Below are 11,088 nucleotides of genomic sequence, written 5' to 3' on the forward strand. Positions count from 1 at the left end.
TATCACGGGCTCGATCTTTGGACCTGTAGTTTAGCAGATCGACACTTAAACCACTGGGCAATACTAAGAAGATGTAGAGAGTATTTATTTATGGTTATTTTAGTTTTTATTTGTTTTCAATTATAATGTATAGGTTAAAATATATATAATAATACGCTATTTATCTATTCACCACAAAATATTCAAGATTATTTTTACACCAAAATAATGAACTCTTCATTATTAAGAACTTACAGATAACAGTTCAATATGCATTTAAGTTTCTTTTTACTTTGAGCTTATTGCAGAAAATAATAAACTAATTATTTTACTATGATAACTGTAAGAAGTAAAATGTACTGCCAAATGACCTGACCTAGTTTTTAAGTTCTTACATTTATTGTAAAAATGTTAAACTCTGCTCTATTTTCGCTCGTCGCACGTTAGATTTTTGAGCCTCATCCACTGATCAAGGAGAATCTGCCCTTAAACCACACACACACACAACAAAAAAAGAAGATAGAAAACACCGATAGAGGGCGACATAGTGATTTTTCTTTTGAACTTGTGTGGCACATTAAACACGTTTGTATTTGCCATGTGATTTGTTCCAGTTTGTTCAAGGTAGGAGTCGAAGTTAACTTGTAATTTTATTTAAAAGTGTTTAGTTTCATTTCTGGAATTTTGACTGTATGTCATATCGTTAAGACATTCACAATATTCTGTTTAAAAGGTGCATGGAATTAGATTTGAAAAAGTATTTCGTGAACTAGTTTGGAATCTAATGAAATGTGAACGCTGAAGTGGAAGTGCAGGAACATAAGTTCAAAATACTAAGTTCATCTTAAAGTAAACGAAGCTATGCTTGCATTCAGATACGAAGTTGAGGACAACTAGATAAAGCAAACTGAGTATTATCTTCAGTTACAGAAATTCAAACTTTTGACCTTCGAGTTTATTTGTGGAACATTTTAGAGTGCACAACATGCTGTGAATAGTCCATCCCTAACTTACTGAAGTTACTCTAGCTCTTAATTTCCATTATAAGGCACTATAATATTTTATGAGGTTTAATTAAACGCAGGACTAAGGATAAGGAGAAGCATTGTGTAACTATAAGTTGATTATTATATTATTACTTTTGATATTTTTAGCCTTTAGAGTATGATGTATTTTAACTTTAAGCTTGCATTAGATCTTTAATTTATCTCAGAATCACTGATTTTTTGTTGAAATAGATTTTTAACTTTTTCTAGGGCTGAAAAATTAGCAAATAAATTGCTAATAAAGTTATAATGGGAACCCTAGAAGACATAAATGAGACTATTAAACATCAACAAGACACTATCCAACAACTAGAGAACTTGCTTTCTCAGAAAGATGAAGAAATTCAACAGTTACGTAGTCAATTGGACAAATATCAGTCTGTGCTTATGCCACCATCTTATAATAGCTACATTTACCGTGGAAGACGTAAAGAACGAGCCCAAGGAATATCTGCAGAACCACAGTCTTTACAAACTATTCAAGATCTTATATCAACCAAGTTTCCAGAGTATTCCAAGTCAGAACAGTAAGTTTTGTTGAAGTAAATTTTTGACGTAAATGGTAATATTACTTTTTGTGAACCATCTATTATTTTGGATACCTTGTTGTTGGAGTTATCAAACTATTAGTATTTGTTTACCATTGAAATTCCAATTTGTTGAAAGTAGCAACAATTATATTTAATTTGTATGATGTGGTTTACGTTGATTGGTAACAAAGTTTAACAATTTACTACACCATTATACAAAATTTTGTAGCTTTGTGCAGTTATTTTTATCACTGGTAAATGTTGAACTACTGAAGGTTTCAGTCTCAAGAGTTTATCATCGTTACATATAAATATTTATCTTTTTCCTAGCAGTTTTTCAGTTTTCTCATATTATTACTTGTATAAATAATAAAAAGATTAAGAAATAAAATAACCAATAGGACAAGACAAAGTTGTCCTAGAATTTAAAGGATGTCAAAGATCAGATATGTAAAACATCTCTCTTTTCCTTTTAGACATGAGCAGATGCCTGTATACAAATCATTTGTTAGGCTTTTTTAAGAAAGGATAGTGAATAACTGTAATGGGTTAAGAGGAGGGCTACTAGGATGATTCCAGGGATGGATTATCTTAAAGGGATTCATTAAGATCTCTTAACTTCAAATGGTCAAAAGTTTTCAGTATGTAATAAATTTACACTTCTCAGTATTACATCTTATTTTGCATATCCTTTTGAAGAATGGAGGCATTTTCAACAGTATCAATATCATTCTTTCACAGATATGATTAGAAGCACTAATGAAATGCAAACTTTTTATATGCCTCAAAATTACAACTAACAAAAAAATTCCAAAACACTATGGATCTGGAGCTTTCCTATAACAGCTCTTTTTAAAGAGAGAGAGAGAGAGAGATAAATAAGAGTTTAAGGGAAACTTCTCAAACTCTAAATAGTAATCTACAAAAGTGCACCAAGCAAACCATTGGTAGGTTTATCAGTAAGGTATACTCTGTTTCCTTAATGTTATTTTCAATAACAATATTGTTTAATCTGTATATTTTTATTACTTTTAATTTTTATTATAAAGATTAATTTGCTTTGCTAACTTAAGATATGGATTTAGGGCTTACCTAAATCTCGTAAGCTGGATGAACCTTGTGAGATATTGTTGGAATTATGGATTAAAATATTACTATCAATGAGGGCACCCAAATGGTGAAAGAATGCATTCTAATTTTTATAGGTAATAATGTAAGAGCAGTGTACTTAAGTTGCTACACTCGTTACTGGGTAGATATGTAGTTATTATGTATGTATAGGTAGCTTCCTTTGATTTAATATTAATTAAATATATCAACATTTATTAAGGTTTGGAATATTTTAATCTTAAAAAAAGTGATGCACTGATGTTAAAGAAATTCTTTCAGCTACAAAAACCTATATTAAAACAGAATATGGAGTATCTTCATATTTTCTGATATTCATCTAGATGTAAGTTCGTCTATATATTCTTTATCATTTAGTGCCTTTACCATTTTTCATTTTGTCTCTATGGGTACAGCTTAATCAAAAAATGCCAAACCAATAGTTCCTCATTGAGATACCATAGATGTGCAGCAAATTTATGATGGGCAGATTTTGAAAGAGAAGAATTGACTTTCATATATCTAACAAGACATTTAAGGAAGTTGGGGTCATTGTGAGAAGCAGAAATGGCATTGGAAGAAGTGAACCATGCCCTAAAATAGACTTGAACAATGAAGGTGCAGATGTCAAAAGTCTTATTTCCTCACAACCAGTAAGCTTAACTGCTCTATAAACCTCTGAACCTTGAAAGCATATAATGCCTTGGCCATGTATCATGGATGATACAGTGCTCCAGATGATATAAATCACACTTGCAAGGAGGGATGCCACCAAGAAAAGTTATGGCTATTTCAAGAAGCTCTCAATAATTCTCTCTAGGTTGGCTGACCTGAAGTTGTCTTGTAGCAAACCCATTGATACTTTCCTTAACTTCCTCTATTAGTTTATGCTACTTTATCATGTTCAGCTGCATTTTAATAACTAGACTGGTTCATGTATTCCCAAGATTGCTATAATTGTTTGAAAATTGCAATACCCAAACCAGAGGAAAGCCTCATTCAGCCTTTGAAAATATGCCAGGACAAATTCTAAGATGTGATGCTGGCATGCCAAATACAGAAAATTCTTGTTTAATCTTTGTTCTAACAGCATACATGCTCCATTTATGTGACATGTGTTCCTTGCTGTTGTGTCAAAGCAAACTACCTTTACACTGTCAGTGACTCTTCACTCTTACAGAAAATATGTCGCAACAGAGGCTTGAGCCTTTCCAGTATTAGAAGTCAATTTTGGAACACCTAGGAGTTGGATTACTTTTACTCCAGACCGGTTCACTGGCAGAGAATCCACTTATTCTTTCCCTGTGAGGTCATTAAGGAGCCACCTATACCAGTGAACTATAAGTTAGACTGTTGGCTGGAACTATTCCTTCAAGTTTTTGACAAGTTCTTTACAGAAGTGATGTTGAGATCTTTGGACCAAGAAATGGTTGTTGGTTAGCTTCTGCACATCATAACCAAGACTGTGAGCTTTGGTAGTAAGAACAAATGTTGCTTTTCTGTCACTCAATTTGGTTCTGTCCATAAGTGGTGCTAAATTGTGAGTGATATTTCTTCTTGCCCTATTTTTAGTTTAGAAAGTGATAATTCTCCAATTGCTCCTCAATCCTCGTCACTGTTATTGAAACTGTATCCAACAACGCCATCATCACTGCTGCGAGTTGATTTCCAACAACTAACAGTTTCATTCAAGATCTGCTGTTCCTGTCTATACTTGCATCGTTTATTTTTTCAGCTCTTGATTTCTGTAAAGAAAGAACTCTGCCTGGTCCTACACCTATGTCATCCACTTTCCCTCTGTGCAAAAAGAAATTCCTTGTCTTCTGAGATCTTCATCAGCATAATGGCATTCCTATGAGTGATGCCAAAAAGGTCATCCATATTACTGACAAACTGCTTTATTAGGCTGCTGTGTTTCAGTTTTCCTTTTTGAGTTTAGTTTTTGCCCATTTTCTCAGAAAGCTTCTCCAGTTTGATAAGAATATGATGTTCTTTAAACTTGCAATGTAACTTCATAACCATCCTTATTATTAAAAATACAGTTAGATATTTGGTATAATTATTGTTTATGCTATTTATTACAATAAACAATGCCAAAATGGCACCACTATACAGCACTGGTTTTATTGTTATTATGTGGCTGAAAATGAACAATAAACCAGTTCTTTATATTCATTTTATTTACACTACTTACATTAAATTTAGTAAAATTCATTATGTCATTTAAGGTTAAAAATATTATTTGAATGGTCAATTGACTTTTTTTGATCAGTTAAATGCCAAATCCTGATGGTAAGTTAAACAAATATTTAGCAAATTATCTTTAATCATAGTATGTGCAAGGTCACATGAATTTGAGTTATCATAATTTGGATTAGACATTTTATATAGATGAAGAAAATGATTTTTGGATATTGGTGGATAAAGTCACTCAAGCAATCAAGGCTAATTGTAAAGTTAATATAATTTTTATACATATTTATAGATGTATTAATTACAAGTCAAAAGTGGTAATTATCTCTAAACTGGTGGTTACACTGCATAGAAATTTTCAACCCAGGTACCCGAGGGTCAATATCTGTTGGATAGCTGTCAGTTTACTTAATTTTAAATATCAATGGAAACTGAAAGACTGGTTAGCTTAGTGTTGGGCTGCCTGTATTTGCAGTTTTGTAAATTTGGTAGAATCTGGAAAGCTAAAGTTGCAGGGAATGAGATTAAATGATAGTATAAAAACATTACAAAAACGTTTAAAACTAAAGGAAAAATTTACAAAAAATCATGAAACTGAAATGGAGCATTTGTATTTACAGTATAGGCCTTGCTTAGGCTAGCTCCTGGTTAGTTAAACTAAGTCTACTGCTTGCTGTACTGTTTGTCATGCTCATTTTCTGATGTGTAGTCAGTGTAGCTTCCGAATTAACCGTATTCTGCAAGCCTTTTTTAATTTTTCTATCCTAGACACAAGCAAGGGTTTGTGGCTTACAGAGCAGTTATAACTTGCAAGCCATGGTTAAACTTGCTTACTGCAGTAATGTAACCATGACACAAACTATTTTACTACTTTGCCATTAGTTGCAACTTCCAGCATCTACGGTCCCTCCCTTACTTTATAGTCAGATATTTTACAGCAACCTTCAAATGAGTTTCACATTCTGATATTATTGTTTGGCTAATCATATGCTTCCAATTTCTGTCACTGATATAGTTTATGTGATTAGGCAGAACAATCCATAGTATAACCCATACTGCATCAGCCAATGGACTTCATGAATGCGTGATGACAAGTGCAAGTTCAGATTCAAGTGTATATTACCCATGGAGTGGTTTGTTGCACTGCATACAGGCTTTGTGCACAATATCGCAAGCCTCAGTATGCAACCTGACAACTGTGTGATGTTATGTGTGTTGTACACTGTATCTAGTAAACAATAACAGTACACAATCACTGGTGGGGATGAGACTTGTGGTACTATCAGAGAGAAAGGAATGCATGCAAAACAAAACAAACACATACCAAAGCTTTGGTGAATTCTTTTTTTTCTTTTATTTCTTAACACACACAAAACATATATGACATACCATTCTTGATATTTACACTTAGACAACCTTGGAAAGCTGGAATGCTGATAAAAAAATTAAATAAATGCATGCAGTTTGATGTTAGTTATTGTTTTGATGGATCTGGGTAGTGATCTTGGAACTGAGTTATAAAGTTGTCAGATGTGTACCTGGGTAACCAGTGTAAACATTATGTAACACATCCACAGTTAGGCCTCCTTTGGACTATTGTGTAACCTCCTTATCTAAAAAATAAAGATAATGACTTGTTGGAAAAGGTTTAGAGGAGGACTGCTAGTTGCAGTAACTACGATGATTCTGGGAATGGAAGGGTTACCATTATTTTATAGGTATAGATTACAGTCCCTTATCTTGGAAAAAAAGAAAGCTAAATAGTGATCTTATTGAAGTTTGCAAGATTATAGATCTGTGCGATCAATAGGTCCTCTGGTTATTTCTTTCTGTATTTTGAGGACAATAGGATGAGAAGACAGAAGTTTAAGATTTGGAAAAGACGTGCTAGTTTCCAGTTAAGAGTTTTCATCTTATAACAGGGTGATTGGCATATAGAATGAATTACCATCAACAATAGTAGAGGCTGGTACTTTATGAGAGTTTAAGAGGGAAACCTACATTTTCCTGAAAAATAAAGGGTGGCTTTAGAATTTTACTTTTCTCTTGTGCAGGGATAGTTTTGAAAGATCAAATGGTCCTTTTTTTGTCTGTAGTGTTGTATTATTGGAGTGTAATAGATAAAATACAGTGTTATCAGGAAGTTTTACATCTGAACTTATGTTTGAAATGTATGATTATAAATGTAGATCACTACAGCTATATATCTAGTGAAATGTTTGAAGTGTGTATACCACTGGATAGTTTGTCTTGGATTAGGCAATATATTTATTACTATGAAAGGTACTTGCAATACTGGGCTTAGAAACTGTGTCAATTCAAAAGTTGCTTGTACTGTGTACAACATTAAACATAGCTTTTATTTTAGTGTCTTCCATCTGTTTTCATACTGATGTTTTTGCTCAATTGAACCTTAACTCATGGCATTAAGGAGGTGAAATTAAAATGTCTACCAAACTCAAACCATTTATCCAATTGCTTATCCATTTATACTTGATATTTTGGGAGTCCACTTTTACTTGTACCACATTTCTTTGAAATTATTTCAGCTAGTTTTTCATAACCTGTGGCACCAGACAGACAGTATTTGTTTGGTATACTTGTGTGTAAGGACAACCAGATTAGCCTTTGCACAGGGTCTGTTCAAATTCATGCATGGGGGTCTATATTTTATGCCTAGATCAAAAACAATGTTTTTTAACTGAATTTTATAGTTGAAATGAATTTGGAAGAAATCAATATGTAGATATTTAAAAAATTATAATCTTTATAGTTTATACATGGTAAGTAAAGTACATTATTTAATTAAATTTATATGATTTATATAATTATTAATTAAAACTGTCAGTACTTGGTGAAACTCCATTATTAAACAAATGAGGGAAAAAAAGACGGTTGTATATTTCACCAATATATCATTTATTACTACCATGGTTTCACCTATCAAGGTGTCATCAAAATGCATTTAGGGAAAAAACGTGGTATCAATAAGTGAAATATTAGTGAAACGTACAATTGCCTTATTTTTTTTTCCCTCAATTTTTTCTTTATAGGATTTTATAATTTTATTAACAAAACAATAATTATTTTTTTCCCATTCTGGCAAAAAATGTATTTCATTTATCATACTGATAAAAGTCGTAATTTAAGAAGTATATGGTGGGGTTGGGGGGGGCTCATGCTCGGTTAACCTGCACTGTATATGACTAGTATTGATACAGTTAAACTTTAACTTAAATCATTCTTTAGTTTTTCTTCTGTCTGTTGTTATTAATCAGTACTATACACAATGCCAACATATATGTGCACACATGAAGTAGTGGATGTGATCTTGATTAGAATGTATTTACACTATAATATTTGAAGTTTTCATTTGTTACTTTTCTATACATGTAAATTCACTTGTTTTTCTGTTATGGGTTGGAGGTAGAGCATCAGCTTTCTAATTTTGACCAATATCAAATTGTTATGGGCTATTTCCCAGTAAGTAATCATTGTATAGCTGTTTTGTTTAATCAGTATTTTTGGCTTTTTTTTTCTATACACTCGCACACACACTCACACACACACACACACACACACACACACAGACAGACAGACATGTGTGTGTGTATGTTGTTTTTTTATGTATGTTTTGGAAAAATACTGTAGCTTCAGTAGTTGGATATGGTTTCTACATGTTTTAATTGTGAGACGTACGTGTAGATAATTGGATATTCTTGTGTCTGTACAGGACAAATTCTGCGTGATGTATGTTTACTAAACCAGTGTAAATAGTTTCAATTCTCTAGCATCTAAAGCTAATGGATGAAAGTTTGTACCAGACTAAAATTAGGATAATTCTTGTTGCACTTAAATATTTATTGCTTGCATTTTCTGAACAAGATTGTAACATCAGTATTTAATATTTTTGTCAAGAATTCTGTTGCATGTTTCTTGAAGAGTGATATACAACACTTTTGAGATGTTTTAACAAGGAAACACAATCTTTGTCAAGCAGTACATACATTTACTTTTATTCCAGAGTTAACCTAGAAGAGTCCAAAGTCTGATTACTAACTAGAAGCTTTCTTTGTGGAATGAACACTTAATATACAGACAAATTATGTACAACTTTAATAAAATGTATAAAAAATATGATCAAACAGCTCAAATATTTACAGCTTGCAGAACATCAATGCTTACATGTACACAAATACTATAATATAAATACATTCATTTAGGAGTTTTCTGTACTCAGTGATAAGAAATAATATTTGTTTGGTTAATGTAGGATAAAGGAAGTCTTGTTAAAGTTGCTGTGTTTGTAGAAATCTTTTCTATGCACTTAATTTAATAGAAAGTTTTATATTTCATATTTTTCAAAACTTATTATCCTAAAAGATTTAATAGTGGCATTGTTAAACACTACTGTTAGAAACATGCTTTAGATTCATTGTTCTTTGGAACTGGTACTGTATATTATATTTATCTACATATATAATGCTCAACCACATGACCAGTATAATAAATATAATGACCTGGAACAAAAAATTTCTGTGATAGTTTTAGAACACTCTTTATTCTGAAATTTTATAAAAATGCTAGTTTAATATGGTGTTTATTGCACTTGCTACATTAAAACAAAAATGTACAATTTAACATAGTCATATTACAGTTGATTTTTCATTATTCTAATTAGAACAAGTTAGATCCGTCAGATGTTGTCAATGTTTTTAGGTGGGAAGTATTAAAAAAAAAATAGCACTGTAAGAATCTGTTTTGAACAGATGTATTAACTCATCTGTTTTATTTTGAGATTGATTTGTTAAAATATTAATGGTAAGTCCAGCTGACCATATTGAGTTGTATCAAAATGCTGAAAGAATGATGGAAAATTTATTTATAAATGGTAAAAGTAAGAAATGCATAATTAATTACAAGAATGATTACCTTATACCATATATTTGCATACATATATAAGTTGTTTAATTCCTAAAGTACTATTAATTTAATTACATTTGCTACAATCCAGTTTCTATTTGTTGAGCCATCATGAAAAATAAATAGGATTTTTTTAAATAACAGAAAGAGAAATATGCACCATGTTAAATAGAACTCGGTGATTAGTGGAATTGTATAATCAATAGTTTGTTGGACTCTAATCCATTACATTCAACTGACCAGCTATTCTCATATGAGACTTGGAATTATAAAAACAGTAATAACTGGACATACTAATTTTGATTAGGTGATTATTTTCATGATTTGATGAAACTGAACAACTTTGGATTAATCAAAAGTAATAATAAGAAATTGTAATGGCAATATTTTGAACATTTGAATTATTGGAATAATGGAAAACAGTAATAATTGGACACACTACTTTTAATTAATTTTATATGACATTAATTGATGCTTCTAGGTAGTTGGTTATAATGATTAATCTTCCAGCTCTAATGTTGAAATGGTTGCAGGAAAATAGAATATATGATCAGGCTGTTTAGGTAATATTTTGGTTGTCACAACATTAGTTTACAAACAGAATTCAATTTTTTATTAGAAAATTATAATGAAGTATGCTTGCACTTTATCAATTTTTAAGTTTTTTTTTTTAGTTTTAAATAAATATATATCTAAACATTTTGATTTTACATCTCAAAATTATAAAATAGACACATTTTATTGTTGAATTAAAAAACTTCAGCTAAAATTACAAGGGAGTTATAGTGACCATGTAAAGTATGCCCTATGTAATGTTGAGCTTTGGTTAGAAATTTTGAACTAACTGGACCAAGATTAGTCTTTGTTAAATGAAATTCTCAAATGCAACATTAATTTTTTGTTTTTAATTTGACAGTAGGTAATAGTTTCAACCTATTCTGAGCATTCTTTCGAAAAACAGAAATGGATTTTTAATTTTTAAAGAACTAAGACCAACTACAAATGGTAGACTAATGTTAACTGGAACAATGAAACCAGTGAAAGTTTTGTATTGGATATTCAAATCTACAAAAAAAAAACAGGAAAGTGATACAGGTGTGATCACAAACAATATTTTGTAGTTACAGGGTTGGAAAGGGAGATTTAAATGAATTGCTGAATAATTGATATTTTTTTGTGTTACTGAACCTATTTATCCAATATCCAGTTTGTATTATTATCAATGGTATTGGAAATATACAATTTTTATTTTGTCCTCTTTAAAAAAACAATGTGTTAGTTTCAGGGATATTTTGTGATGGGAATAATTT

At 31.2% G+C, this 11,088-nt stretch overlaps 1 protein-coding gene across 1 annotated transcript in view; it reads left to right on the plus strand.

Moving 5' to 3' along the window:
• The first annotated feature begins 527 nt into the window (after positions 1 to 527).
• LOC106474380 (cGMP-dependent protein kinase, isozyme 2 forms cD4/T1/T3A/T3B-like) overlaps positions 528 to 11,088 on the plus strand; it is a 125,561-nt gene continuing 115,000 nt past the window's right edge. The window contains exons 1-2 of the mRNA XM_013935106.2: positions 528 to 603; positions 1,236 to 1,552. Of these exons, the coding sequence (XP_013790560.1) occupies positions 1,275 to 1,552 (278 nt within the window). The 5' untranslated portion in view covers positions 528 to 603; positions 1,236 to 1,274. The remainder of the gene's footprint in view (positions 604 to 1,235; positions 1,553 to 11,088) is intronic.

The sequence above is a fragment of the Limulus polyphemus genome, unplaced genomic scaffold, assembly GCF_000517525.1.
Source record: "Limulus polyphemus unplaced genomic scaffold, Limulus_polyphemus-2.1.2 Scaffold5, whole genome shotgun sequence".
NCBI classification, from domain to species: domain Eukaryota; kingdom Metazoa; phylum Arthropoda; class Merostomata; order Xiphosura; family Limulidae; genus Limulus; species Limulus polyphemus.